This window comes from Solea solea, chromosome 19, assembly GCF_958295425.1.
Source record: "Solea solea chromosome 19, fSolSol10.1, whole genome shotgun sequence".
NCBI lineage: Eukaryota > Metazoa > Chordata > Actinopteri > Pleuronectiformes > Soleidae > Solea > Solea solea.
The window spans coordinates 12,931,594-12,945,838 of NC_081152.1; the positions used below are offsets into that span (position 1 = coordinate 12,931,594).

General features: G+C 41.2%; 2 protein-coding genes across 2 annotated transcripts; both read right to left on the reverse strand.

Moving 5' to 3' along the window:
• Nucleotides 1–232: 232 nt before the first annotated feature.
• On the reverse strand, nt 233–9,347 carry taok3b (TAO kinase 3b). Its single transcript, XM_058618098.1, has 9 exons — nt 9,045–9,347; nt 8,576–8,871; nt 6,816–7,052; nt 6,598–6,726; nt 6,287–6,490; nt 5,173–5,412; nt 4,464–4,676; nt 4,187–4,369; nt 233–1,873 (listed from the first exon to the last, which is right to left on the reverse strand). Exons 3-9 carry the CDS (start codon nt 6,999–7,001, stop codon nt 1,712–1,714), a joined length of 1,317 nt encoding a protein of 438 aa, XP_058474081.1. The 5' UTR covers nt 7,002–7,052; nt 8,576–8,871; nt 9,045–9,347; the 3' UTR covers nt 233–1,711.
• A 1,881-nt stretch (nt 9,348–11,228) lies between these two features.
• On the reverse strand, nt 11,229–13,535 carry LOC131446251 (heat shock protein beta-1-like). Its single transcript, XM_058617376.1, has 3 exons — nt 12,612–13,535; nt 12,003–12,066; nt 11,229–11,739 (listed from the first exon to the last, which is right to left on the reverse strand). The coding sequence occupies exons 1-3, from the start codon at nt 13,156–13,158 to the stop codon at nt 11,577–11,579; spliced, it is 774 nt and encodes a 257-aa protein (XP_058473359.1). The 5' UTR covers nt 13,159–13,535; the 3' UTR covers nt 11,229–11,576.
• Nucleotides 13,536–14,245: the final 710 nt, after the last annotated feature.

Consider the following 14,245-nt stretch of genomic DNA (forward strand, 5'->3'; position numbering starts at 1 on the left):
GTGTGAAAATCTTAGTAGTGTTTTGACTCAGAGGAGGTTTCAAAATGCTTTGTGTTCACATTTTGGTAAAAATCAATCGTCTCTACCAAGACAAAAAACTACAAGGCTAAAGGTGGTATTAGAAATTAAGCACCAAACAATTATCTTCCCATTCAATATAAATGGAAACATTGTGCAACCTGTTCAATGACCATAATGAACAAAAAAAAGATGTAAATCTGATCATTGGACACTAAAATGCAAACTGGATCCACACATTGGTTTGTTTTTACGCAGATCAATCAAAGGTTATCAGATGACATTAAAAGAAGTCTGTGGTTCCATTCGCCAGCATTTATACAATCTGAGAGTGACTTATCAATATATTGAGCTATTGTTTGACCATATTCGTATGTCATGAAACAAAAATGAAGCAAAACTCTTTTTCACATTTAAGCTCTGTTATCAGTAATAGACCAGTGTCTCTGTGTTCTAGCTATATTCTCATGTACAAATATTGATATCAAAAGTTATACAGCACAATTCGCACCATTTCCTTTACAAGAACTTTGATTAGTGAACATTAAATGATTCACAAGTTAAGATGAAACCAAAAACAGTTGAAAAAAAAAAAAAAAAATGGTGCCGGCCTCAGTAAATCAAATATAAATAACAAACACGGAACTAAAGTCTGCTTCAGGCACAACTTAAATAAAGGCATTTGTGAAATTATCATCAAATATGGAGCTTATGTCCAGTATCCATAGGCTTTAAACAAAAAAATAAAAATAAAAATGCTATGACCACTTTTATTTACAAACAGCTAAAATCTCTGACAGATTCATGCTTCACTTCACAACCTGAATTTGTCCTTAAAGTGCATGCAATAATAAGCAGTTTTTACCAAGTGGGATCTTGAATTGTGTTAAGATAAACGGGTTGATCAAGCCGATGCCAATTGATCCTACATATCAAATAATAATAATAATAATAATAATAATAATAATAATAATTAAAAAGATCTGTTGCCTAAAAAAAAAAAAGTAAGTGAGGGACCACAGTATACTGTATGCATAAGCACAATATGGAAATATGAAGAAAGGAAATTTAGAAAAAAAAATGAATAAACTCTGACTTTATCCAGTGACCCCCATACAGTAATATTCACATTCAGAGCATAAAATAAACCGAACAGAACGAAATCAACGTATTTGGAAAAAAAAAAAAAGACAAAGCAGCTTAACGCCACGGGGGAAGTCCGCAGCTCACATTCCACAATGTCCCTCCATGTAACACACACATTTAGCATCATATGAACATGATGGGTTTTCTACTTAAACATATCAAAGTGCCCATTTTACTAAAATTTCCTGATTTTATTCATTTCATACCAAAAAAGAGAAAAATGGCATGGAGGAAAAAAGAGTCTGTTATTTTTAACACATAAGTTTGGAGTTACACTGACTAGGTTTTTATTGACATATTGTTGTTGTTGTTGTTGTTGTTGTTGTTGTTGTTGTTGTTGATTCTTTTGTTTTACTTTCCCCCTTCAAGTTTCACAAAAGAAGTCCTCATTGCACGTTAAACACCTCGATTTCGAAGATGCAATATCTAAGATAGAAGAAAAGCAAAGAGAGAAGGTTATCCAGCTTTTGTCGCCGCGGACGTGGCAAACGGTCGAGTGGACGTGAAAAGGGCACGGATATGTTGTCCTCTAGAGATAATTCCACTTTCATCTGTTGTCTTCTTTGGGGAAGTCCAGAGATTCCAGGCTTCCAAAGCCGAGACTTCTGCTCTCTGTGTCAAAACTGTTACTCTCACGGTCCTGACGCTCCAACAAGTGCTTGATCTTTTCACTGCGTTCCTTCTGAAGTGCGGCCAACTCCTCCTCAATCTGACGCAAAGCAAAAAAACAGGATTATGGTTATTGTAGTTAACGGAAACTGACAAAATAATGGAAACCCGACAACTAACTGAAGCTGAATTGTGTGTTTACAAAACTAACAAAATTGTAGTGAAAATGTGCTTATTGATTTCATACATAAGCCTTTTGGGGTTTTTTTTTCTGCAAGTTAAACATAACATTTGTGATATAGTTAATTGGGTTGAGTTGGTTCATCTAAACTTTTTTTTTTTAAGGAGGGCCAGATTTGAAAATGTGAAGATTTCAGGGGACCAGTGGTTCCTTCAGACCTTTTTTCCGTCACAATGTAACCAAATCTAAGACATGCAGGAGGGGATGAATTAAAAAAAAATAAAAAATTCTGTCCCAGTCTGTCATAAAATTGAAGCTGTAGGCCATACAACATCTGACCGAGGGCCGTGATTGGCCCGCGGGCCGGACTTTTGGACATGCCTGATCTAAGTGAAACAAACCTCTAGACTTTAACTGACTCACAAGCATTGTGATGTGTCTTATGAGGGTTATTTATTATTATTTATGTCACGTTCATGTAGTCTGTTGGCTATTTGATTTTTACCTTTCACACTAACTGCATCCAACCTCAGCACTATGATGCACCTCATTTGCACTTCACTCCACTTTCTTGTAGACTGTTGTATTTGATTCAGGGATGGTTGTTTATCATCTGTCCTAATACATCTTTTGTTGGGTTTTTATGACACATAATACTTATTATGACCTTTTTGCACCTGGCAAATATTAAACTAAGCCTTTACAAAAAAACTAACAAAAACTAGCAAACCTGCTCTAAAAACTATTTAAAACGAACACATTTTAAAAAACAAAAAGTCAAAACAAATAAATACTAAAACTAATGAAAAATCCTTTTTTTATATAACCTTGACGGACGCTGTATTTGATTTGCTGTGGCCAGAAACTCAACACTTTCACAGCTGAAATGATTTGACAATGACAAGTATTCTGCAGCCACTTATATCAGTCAGTCAGTCATCATCTACCGCTTTATCCTCAACCAGAGGGTCGCGGGGGGTGCTGTGCCAATCTCAGCTACATCGGGCGATAGGCGGGGTACACCCTGGACAGTTCGCCAGTCCATCGCAGGGCCACACACAGATAGAGACAAACAACCATTCACTCTCACACTCACTCCTATGGTCAATTTGGAGTGTCCAATTTACCTATCCCCACATTGCATGTTTTTGGACTGTGGGAGGAAGCCGGAGTACCCGGAGAGAACCCACGCACACACGGGGAGAACATGCAAACTCCATGCAGAAAGGCCCTTGTTCCAACCGTAGTAGATAAGTTAATTGAACTTATATCATTGATTTAAATTTTTTAAGTAGGGATGGGAATCAGTATCAGGTCAAAATCACTGGATCAGATAACGTCCAGATGAAAACTTGAAATGTGACACAATCCAAACATCTTACATATCACATGCTTCACTATGCGCAGAATTGTTAAAACTGTTTATAAAAATCAGCAAAAACATTTTAGCTGAGTCATGTTTGGGCTGTTTATTTCTTCATTTGGGGAGAACAATCCCATTGTGTAACACATCTGTTACACAATGTCTGCCGGAGAATGATGTCTTTGAAATGACTCAGCACAAATGTGTTGTTCACAGCTCCATAGTTCATAAAATGACTGGATCGGACTAATTTCGATATCAATAGATTCACTGAGTTTGTGATAATCGATATATTCCCATCCTTATTTCTTAAGCAGAACAAAAAAAAATACAACTTAGAACCTGGAGCTTTAGTTGGCCCTACTGCCCCATTATTCATATTATTCATAATATGAAGTGCAATAGTTGCAGACTGAGCCACCGCACGATGACATTTCAATGACATTTCAACTATAGAATATCAGCACGTGACCATACTACTGTTACTTTACGATACACATGTAGCTTTAACTCTTTTCTAATGTCACAGTTTCCAGACATTTATCAGTTGATTTTAATGATAAATAAACAGATATTCCAGCCAACAACTACCTGGAAACGACATTATATGTCCAATACCCTACCCTTACCCTGGTTAAAAGCATTAAAAATTGTTAATTCGTTTATTAACTCTAACCCTGAACATAAATTGGGTTTGGGATTGTAATGAACTCTGCAGCCTCTAGGGGCCGTTTGGGGCATCACACTGTAAAATCTTCACCTGCCACAACAGTAACAGAGTTATCCATGTGCCTTCAGTTTGGTAAAACATGCTACTTCCCCCCCCCCCCCCCCCCCCCGCCCCCAAGTAATCCAGAAAAATGTCCAACCTTCTGTTCAAGGTGCGCTCTGCGTATGGAGACCTTCTGCTCGAGTTTCTGCTGCTCTCGCTCATGTTGGGCCTCCATCTGTGACTGGGTTTTTCTCTGGTAGGCGTCCAGGAGCTCCATCTCCTGCTTCAGCTGCTGCTTCAGCGCTTGGCACTCGGCTTCCTGCTCCGCTTCTAATCGCATCTGAAGCAGACAAAATCATAGTCACAACAAGACTCGCTCAGGCCTCATTTCTCAACGGTAAAAGCTGACTTGAGATGCTTGAGGATCTCCGTACCGCTTGCGACGCCATCATCTCGTTGATGCTCTGCTCGTATTGCTCAGCCAGAATAGCCAGTTTGCGGGTCTGCTCCTCTTTCAGGCTTTTTAGGATACACTTATGGTCGCCTTTGGGGGAGACCTCCAGTTGATGGTTCCTCAGAGCTTTGTACTGCTTGTTCTGCACCTTGCAAGTGTCCTGAAACTGTTTCTTGATCTGCATCTCCAGTGCCTGTAAAAAAAAAAGGAAAAACATTTAATCTAACTCAACAGAAATATGGCACAAAAATAGTTTTTTGTACTTTTATTATTAATCCCATAGGGGAATTCTTTTTCTGCATTTAACCCATCGTCTACTAGAAATACTCCTCAAATTAGGAGCAGTGGGCAGCCACTGAGCAGCGCCCAGGGATCAATAGGGGTTGGGTATCTTGCTCCAGGGTAGCCCTGCCCTTTGACCTGGGGGTGCATTTTAACTGGCAACCCACCCAGTAGTTCATCACAACTACTTTAATGACGCTGGAAATGTGTCTCTTACTTTGATCGACTTTAATTTGTGAAGTCCAAACAACTTCTATGCATTTAGCCTTCAGATAGTCTAAAACCCTGTCAATGAATCGATAAAAGTTCCTTTATTTATGAACCATGTCCTTTTACCGTCATACGCAAACCCTTTCTTTGGGTGCAGTGAAATAACTCACAGTGGTCAAAGAAAACACTGTGGGCACCTTAAGGTTTCTGGGCTGCTGCCGCTTCTCCAGACTATGTTTCCTGTGTAGTTCTCTCTGCCGCCGGCTGTTGTACTCCTCCTGGTTCTCAAGCTCCGTCTGATGCTGTAGCCGCATGAGTTCCACGCGCAGCTTCTGCAGCATGTGCAGCTGCCTGCGCTCCATATCCTGGGTAGACTCGTCCTGCCGGATCATCAGGGCATGCTCCATCTCTTTTTGGGTCCTCTTCTTGTTCAGCTCCTGGGACAACAAAGGTGTTTGAATGTGAACAAACTTCATGTGAGCACGACTCCCATAAACACAGTGGTTGCTTCTGATATTGTTGGGCAGCATATATAATTTAACTTTAGATTATGGCTGGGTGATACACCCAAAAACATTATTACTATAAATACAAATTAGTTAAATTCGGTTATATTCAATTCAAGTCAGTTAGAAAAAAGTTGAGGAAACCAGTTCGTTGTGGTTTTAATCATTCTTTCTGTCTTATCGACAGAAAACAAAAAAAACACATAAACACACCAACGCAAATGTCTCAATGTGTGTTTGCACGGTGCATAAACTTTGATAATGAAGAAAACTATATTATAATACATGGTGGTCTTGCTTAGCCCTTCTTCACATGCTTGTAATTGAGTGTTTTATATGCCTGCTACACCTATTCAACAATAACATATATACTGTATAGCTGCAATGGTAGTAGGAATGATAAATGTCCACATTGGCAAATTAAAAGTCCAATGTTTAAGAATTAGTGACATCTAATGGTGAATCTGAAGGCTGTAACAAATGGAGGACTCCTCCTCTCAGCCCTCGACAGTGGCCTTCACACACCTGAGAGGATGTTGTCAACATTCAAAACTGTAAGAACATGGTGGCACACATAAAAGGATAATAATAAGGCTACAAAAAAAGAGATGTTTTACATAGATAGATACTTCCCGGAAGTAAGTTTCATCTTTGATAAGCTAATTTCATTCATTCACTGTCCACCGCTTTACCCTCATTTCTTACTTTAAATACTTGCTAATAATAGTTCCAAAACACTGTGATAGCTGGCTTTTTTTTTCTGACTTGTTTTAAAAGTCTAATGACACGTAGTAAGTGGAGTTACCTCTCTGAGTTGCTCTTGTTCAAACTCATGCTTCCTGACCAGACTCCGACGTTTGAGGGCCCTGCAGCTGCGGTCGTAGACCAGCCTCTGCTGGGCCAGCAGATGAGCTTCCTCCTCAGCCTGAGAGCGCTGCATTGTTTCTTTGTGCCGGGACAGACGCTCCTGCTTCTCCTCCTTGGGTGAGTAAAGGTCCTCATTCATCTCCTTAGCATGTATTAGACACAAAGTAAAGAGTTTAAATTCATGAAATCGTGTTACGGATATGACAGGTGGAATATAGAAGTCCATAAATGTTTATTTGTGATATTTACGTCTTTGATTTGGTCTCGGCAGAGCCGGTACTCCTTCTTCTGGTTCTCGAGGAAAGTAGTCAACTCTTTCTTTTGCTGAGCAACAATCTGTTGCTGGATCCTCCTCTCTTCTGCTGCAATGGACTTAATCTGTGAGGGGACATTATAATATTAGAAAATATCACCTGGAATGACATCACTGTGGAGTTTCCACCTCATTCATGCCATAGAGGCTCTACCTCTTTGTCGGTTTGAGCAGTGTGCCGCTTGGCCAGTCTTTCCAGCTCAATGTAAGTGTTGTTCGCATGTGTTTCTAATTCCTTCTGCAGTCGGAGCCTATGCTCATCCATCTCGGCCTTTAGCCTGTTCTCCAGGGCGATCAGCTGCTTCTGGTGCTGCCGCCGCATGCGCTTATACCCAGACATCTGCTCCCGCAGCTCAAAGTCCTGCTCATGCTCCTGGATCTACCTGATGACCTAGACAGAGGAACACAGGAGGCGGGAAGTAAAAGACACAGAGCGGGCAGGGAGAAACAACTGCCGTGGTGGGGATGGGAAGGAAGGAAGGAAGGAAAAAAAAACAAAAAACAGAGGAGACAGCTCACAAGTAAAAGACTATGGCCTACAAACAGGACCACATACAGCACAGAGGAAGAGAACAGTTCTTCCAAAGAAAATGAGCAGTTTGCAGTTTACTGCACACCCACAAAAATCTTCCTTAGAGTCTTTAGAGAGGAGGTTTGAGATAAAGTGAGATAAAGTAAACAATACTCAGTCATCATAACCAGTCATGTAAAGCATGAATGAATGGATTCAACTTTGTATCCATTTTCTTAAACGTAAAGATATTAAAATAATATCTTTACATTGTCAATAGTAGCACAGGGGGATGTGAATGTTGTTCAAGATACTGTATGTTTTAATATCTTTTTTTTGTTTTATTCCTAAATGGAAACAGGTTGAGAATTCTCATCTACAGTTACGAACTAAAGCTACGAAAAAACATCACAGATGTCACCAAAAGTGTTACAAAATGAAAAAAAAACACGTAACAAAGGATACTTATTTTTAAGTGAACCTTTTCAAGTTGAAAGCAAGAATCAAGGTCCTGGCATGACTGGAGAGATGCAGTCTCCCCTTCAAACTTCGAAATAAATCACTAGAACTGTAAGGTGGTGAGCGACACAGCATTTTCAAGACACTAACGTCTCACTGATGTGAATTCCATCCTTTATTTTCGCTAAATCATTTGCTCTTATTTACATTTTAACCATATGCTGACTTTTCCACCTAAAACTATTTTTATTTGTTATATTTTGTTTGTGTGTGTGTCAGGTTTCTTTTTTGTAATGAGCATAAAAACAAGTAGATGGAAAAACCACCAAATGTAAAAAGATAATTCTGCATCAAAGGATGAATCAGTCACTCTGATATCCTTTACAAAAGGCACATCCTTCACAATAAACATCATATCATTTACAATAAGCATCACGTCGTTTACATTAGACACCACATCTAGATGATGTCATGGACCGGGTTCGAGCCCGGCCTGTGACACGTCAATCAAAAGACGACTAATGTGAGAAGATGCAGCTTTGTTCTCCCCCCCCTGACGATCTATGACATGAAACTACATCTCATTAGTGACACGGAGACATTTCTGCGTGAAATACATATGAATGTGATGCGCGCGCGCACACACGCAGCAGCAGCGGCGGCGGCGGCAGCGGGAAGAGAGTGAGAGAGAGAGAGAGAGGGAAGCTGAGGATAGAAAAAAATGACATCCATTAACAGGATGTGGTTGCCATGACTACAGATGTACAGCTGAGAACACAGACACCCCTTCCCTCCAACTCCACACCCCCACTGCCGCCGCCAGCACGCACGCACGCACGCACGCACACATCCCCACACACACGCGCGCGCGCGCGCACACGCACGCACGCACGCAGCCTATTTTTAATGCAAACGGATGAGGAGAGCGGGAGGTGCGCCCGTACCAAAGATGCTGATTTGATGGTGGCAATGTGTTCACAGGTCTTGCAGTTGAGAGACCGGTTCTTGTGAGAAGTAGGCCGCAGCTCTGGCCTGGTGTCCCTGTGCACAGCCTCATCCCTCACGCAAGCATGGTCCTGCAGGGGGGGAGGAAAAGGAGGAGATAGTGGGGCTGGGTGCTTCCCAGGCCCTCCGCACTCGCTGCTTCTGCTAGAGCCGCTGTTTCTGCCGAATCTCCCTGAATGCAGCATACATCCAGCGTCAAAAGCATCATTCCCCTGCTACTGTCTGCAAGTCCTTCCTAGGAGAGAAAAGGGCATTGCCAAACAATTGCAGGCAGCACCAAAAAGCAGCTACAGGATGTAGTCGTTTCTTTTTCTCTTTTTTTCTTTTTTTTTCTCTGGCGTCCCCCTCTTCCCAAAGAGGAGGAACCAAATGGCTCCGGTGGTTAAGGGTGAATTATGCAATGCCTACCATTGATATTTGGAGGAGGATGGCACAGAGATGTATTCTACTGCCACTCTTCTTTTCCGTTTCAAAATGCAAGAAATGTTTGCGAGGAAAAATACTTTTCCTGTGCTCCCATGGTCGCATGTGTTGCCGTGTTTAAAAATAATACTGGAATCAGATGATAAGGCACATCCAAACATGATTTTCCCTTCAAGAAGTCGCCGGCTGATCCGTTAGTATTCCACTCCGGTTTCTGTCCTACATTTACAGCGCACTTGGTCATGGTAGGTGGTTCTGGTGCCTTCTATTCATCTCTTTCCTCTGTCCCTCTTCTACACACTCCCCCTTCCTTTAAAGAGACACCGCAATACTACAGCCACACATCAGCTACACCAAAGTCGTTTGGCATTACGCACTCTATCACAATATAGATATAGTTTAGAAAATCATCAATAATGAGGTCCTCTCACATTAAAAGAAAAAACCTAATATATATATCATTATTCTTTCAGGGACGGTTCTAGCTTTGTTGGGGCCCTGTGCAAGATGCTGTTTGGGGGGGGCCCTAGTTTGCCAAACTAGTGGAGCTTTTCCACTATACATTTGTAGCACGGCACGGCTCAACTCTACACGGTTTGGGGTCGTTTTCCATCACTATAGCGCCGACTCAATGTGGGCAGGGTCGTCATAGGGCGGCTGCACAAAACTCAGCCGTGACGTCGCTTTGTACGCGACACAAACACACCATGAGAGAAGTGATGAGAGAAGCAGTTGTTTTCGGTGTAACTGAATCATTAGAATCAGTCCATTTAAAAGATTATTTCAGTACTTCCTGCATGACCTGAGCACGGACTCCGTCTGACACAGTCAGACGATGGGTTGTGATGCGGCTCACAATCGTGGTCTTTCAGCAGTGCTGTCGCTAAATACACCAGATTCCTGTGTTAAATATTGAGATTTTAGAAATGTCCTTGCCAGATGTTGGAGATTAACACATGTTTTTAGGATTTTTTAAGTCTTTTTTAACTGATCTACAGTTCGGCATTGTTCAGTTTGATTCCTGTGTCGGACATCACGCTCATGACTCTTCCAGTGACGACACTCTCTGACCAATCAGTGGTCGGCAGTCTGACAACATCACATTTAGTATCAGCTCAGTTCACTTGGACCTTCACCAGTGCAGGTATTAAAGTACCAGGTTGTATGTATTTTATTTTATTATAACCTACATTTTATGGTTAGGGTTGTTGCACGTTTTCTTTTGTTCCAAGTGCAATTAATGCACTGAATCAATCAGTCAAATCCTCTGTGACACATTTGTGTATTTATTTATTTATTTATTTATATTGTTGCTGATATTTCGGTGGACTTTTTTTCTTTAAACAAACACTCTCGTGGCTGAATTCTGTCAGGTTGCTCGCAGTATTTTGTGTTCTGTCTTGTGTCCTTACGTCTTGTGTCTCTTCAGCCACTGCTGCAACCCAAATGTCCCCCTCGAGGGACAATAAAGGTGAAACTGGGAAACTGATCCTCCAATGACACACGGTGAACCAAGGACACAGAGAAACAAACATGAAATATTGATCAGTTATTATAACTATTAAGAGATGATTATCTCCCTTCAATGACCTGTGAGCTTGTATTTGCTGAACGTATAAACCGCCATGTTCGCTGGTGTCTTGTGTTTCATGTTCAGGTCCAGTAACCAAATGTGTAGTGTACACACTTCAATTGTTGGTGATGACTGTGAGGTTAATGATTAATGGACAAAGGACAGGAAGCTATTTAAGTCTTGTGCACTCACATGACTCACTGAGTTGGACAGATGCACAATATTTACTTTTTGCACCCAACTCTTGGATGAATTGTCGAACAAATCCAACAAAAAGCAATCAAATGATCATAATCCGTTATATTTGTGTATTCTAGATTTAGATGGCATACAAAACAGCTAGGCTAACTTGTAAAAAAAAAGGTTATCACTAAGTGCAATGCTGCACTCAAACACTAGATGTCACTATTTACTTTGTATTCATCATTTGGTCTTCACCAGCCTTTTACTGAACTTCTGAAGGTGGTTATTTTATGTGAAAGAGTGACGTAAATGTGGGAAAAATAGGATTTCACTGCACATTTATAAGCACAATAAACAGTTTTCATTCTAATCTTATCGCTAAAATATCTCCTAGGAAACACATCAGCAGGGAATGAAGGGAATGACAGTGTTTATTAGGAGCTGTTTAATGCAGTCGTTGAAGTTTTACATTACACCAGAACAGCTTCACGAGGCTGTTTCATTAAAAACACCAGTGTACGACTGTCAGCACAAACGCATACTATTAATATGTACAAACACATTAATGTTTCTATTCAGCTACACTAACTGATTGAGTTAGTTAAAACCAAACATTACTGTAGTATCATAACAGGAAGAAAAAAAACAAAAACAATGAGTCACATTTAATAATAAGCTGCAACAACCTTTTGTTATTATTCTACAGTTTGTTCCATGCACAACTGCATCTGGAGTTTAGTGTCAGGTTCTGCTCACTTGGCTCACTTCTCACCCTCCTGCTGCCTCTGTTTGGTCTGCACAGGTATGACCAGCTCGTTGGCCGGGTCGATGACGTGTGTCCCGGGGACAGGAGCCTCCACGGACAGAACTCCATCACTCGACAAGGACGAACTGATGTGCTGCAGGTCCACGCCCTGTGGCAACCTTGAACACATGGGGAGTTTTATCAGCAAGCAACATGTCACCTCGTGCAGATTACACTCATTGTACACAGGTGAGCAAACGTTCCTCTGGCTCCACTGGGTGTGTAATTCTCTTTTGACAGGCCAGTGATAACACGCGGCACATGTTGCGCCCGCTCACCTTATCATCACATGTTTTAGTGGCTCTTGTACATGTTGCACATTTGTCCCCCTTAAAATACAACATATGGTGTTGGAAATGGAATTCCTTCAGCGATAACCTACTTGTATTTGCGGCTGAAGCATCTCGAGACCATTCCATGCTGATCTTGCCTTTCCTCGTGATTTCCTAACAGGAGCAAAAACAGCACATTTACAAACCACACCCGTGTTGTAATGTAACAAAGCACAAATACTCAAGTGCAACATTCACACATCTGTACTTTACTATTTATATATCTAGCAACTTTAACTGTCACTCCACTACATTTCCTCTAGCTTTGTGACTCGTTAGTACCAAATAAAATCAGAGGAAGAAGAGTCGGTAATGGTCTGTATTTATATAGAGCTTTTCTAGTCTGGATGAGCTGCTTTACACTATAGTTTTGCCATTCTCACGCTGCAACATGGGGTTAAGTGTCTAGCTCAAGGACACAGATAAATGGCTTAATCCTAACTAAAGTACAGTAAATGTCAAAGACTTTAACTTATATTATTATAATTATATATAATTATATATTATTAGGAATATTATAAAAACAGTGACTTCAACTTCTACCAAAGTCATTTTCTGGTCACATACTTGTACTTTAACTCAAGTATCATCTTTAAGGCACTTTATACAAGACTGCTCTTTATATTGATATGTTTTCATTTACAGAGGCTCAGCAGCACCTGATATTTGCAGGTATCCCTCCTTGGTCGTGATTGTAATCTCCTCAGGGGAAAAGTGATTGACGTCCAGGTTGATCTTCCAGCTGTCCTGTCCCGTGCGGATCTCTGACACTCCACCCGTCAGTTGTCTGAGGCCCTTTCCGTCCACCTCCACAGTTTGCTGACCACTGACGGGAGGCAGAAGCGATGTCTGTGTGTACGTAGGCCAGGAGAAATTCCCCAGTCTCTTCTTTGCCCAGGTAATCCAGTCCACATCGCCTGGCTCCAGGAAAGGAGGAAGGCCAAAATCCTGGGAAAAGACGTGGCTCGGCTGTGTCCAGTTTGGGAAAGGCTCCCAGGAGGCATCTCGGCGGAATATAGGACGGGGTAAGATTTTATTTTGTTCCCCCATGTCTAAGAAAATAAGCTCAGAATCAAGGAGAGGGATGTTGAAAGTGCAAAGCTTGTAGCTCCACCCTGAAGAAAAACTACTAAACAACAGAGCAGCTGTAAATTTATCCTCAAATGCAAACAGCAGTTGGGGGGGGGAGGCTGATTTGGCATTCATACCCCGTTGACTCACTTTAACACTTATCTAACAGCGAGTGTGACCTAAGTGATGAGGACATCTTGGTATGTCATCGGTTGACATGTCAGTCCTCTGTTGCCCTGGATAATGCAAATTATTTGTATTTATATCTCTGGAGTGTCCGTGGCAAGTTGTTGGTGAATGACTGTGGAGAGTTTATTCAGCCGTGGCCTCTGCAGTCTCGTCACATACTGGTGCTCTTTGTCCATAGGAGTCACAGCCTTGTGTGATGTGAGGCAACGGCACAAACATCCACAGTTAAAAACAACAAGACAGTTAGTTTCTTAAAGCTCAAGGCTGAAGGGAGAGGGTGAAAAAAAGGGAATGCAACAACAAACAAACACACATCAGTCAAATAGCTCTCTCTCTATATATATACAGTATACTATAATGAAAAGCGTGTGTTTACTGTATGTTCGGCTCAATGTGACGGGCTGGCAGTCTGACGCGGTCAAGAGGGGGTGAGGAATTTTACATGTAGAGCGTCCTCATGAGCGCTATGTTGTCCAAATAATGAAACAAGGGGATAAATCAGTGAGCTGTTTGCTATCCGAGGGGAATGATATTTAATAATGAGGCAATATCTGTGACCTTTCCGTCAGCTTTCATCCAAAAACATTAGGTCAAAGGTATTAACAGGTAAATACTGAGAAATGCAGATGAGATTGACGGTGTTTGGACATGAGTACACGAGGCTGGGCCCACACTGCATGTAATAACAGAAACAGGTGTTATATTAGATTTAAATATGTGTATATATAACAGGAAATGGTTAATAAAAATATTTGTTTCCCTCCTGCTAAATGTCCGACGACTCAGATTTATCATGTGACACTTCTGAGCGTGAAAAGTAATACGTACGCTCTCAGAATATGAAAAGTAAATGGTAACTTTTGGTATGTTGAATACATGCAGCACTTCATCCAAACAGTTTCTACAGCTTTATCCTCCACATGAGGATTGTCAGTGGCACTTGGCAGAGTCAACAACTGTTCACTCTCACATTTTAAAAGTGGAAAATTAACCTCATTCCCAATTTTGCAGGGTTTTTTTGCACTGTGGGAGG

Excerpts from the sequence above, each read along its gene's own strand:
- LOC131446251 (XM_058617376.1), bottom strand. The coding sequence starts at position 13,158 with ATGAATGCCAAATCAGCCTCCCCCCCCCAACTGCTGTTTGCATTTGAG. Across the intron at positions 12,067-12,611 it reads GGGATACCTGCAAATATCAG|GAAATCACGAGGAAAGGCAA; the intron begins GTGCTGCTGAGC and ends TGCTCCTGTTAG. Across the intron at positions 11,740-12,002 it reads TGCTTCAGCCGCAAATACAA|GTTGCCACAGGGCGTGGACC; the intron begins GTAGGTTATCGC and ends CATGTGTTCAAG.
- taok3b (XM_058618098.1), bottom strand. The coding sequence starts at position 7,001 with ATGTCTGGGTATAAGCGCATGCGGCGGCAGCACCAGAAGCAGCTGATC. Across the intron at positions 6,491-6,597 it reads GCCGAGACCAAATCAAAGAC|GAGATGAATGAGGACCTTTA; the intron begins GTAAATATCACA and ends ATACATGCTAAG. Across the intron at positions 4,370-4,463 it reads AGATGATGGCGTCGCAAGCG|ATGCGATTAGAAGCGGAGCA; the intron begins GTACGGAGATCC and ends TGTCTGCTTCAG.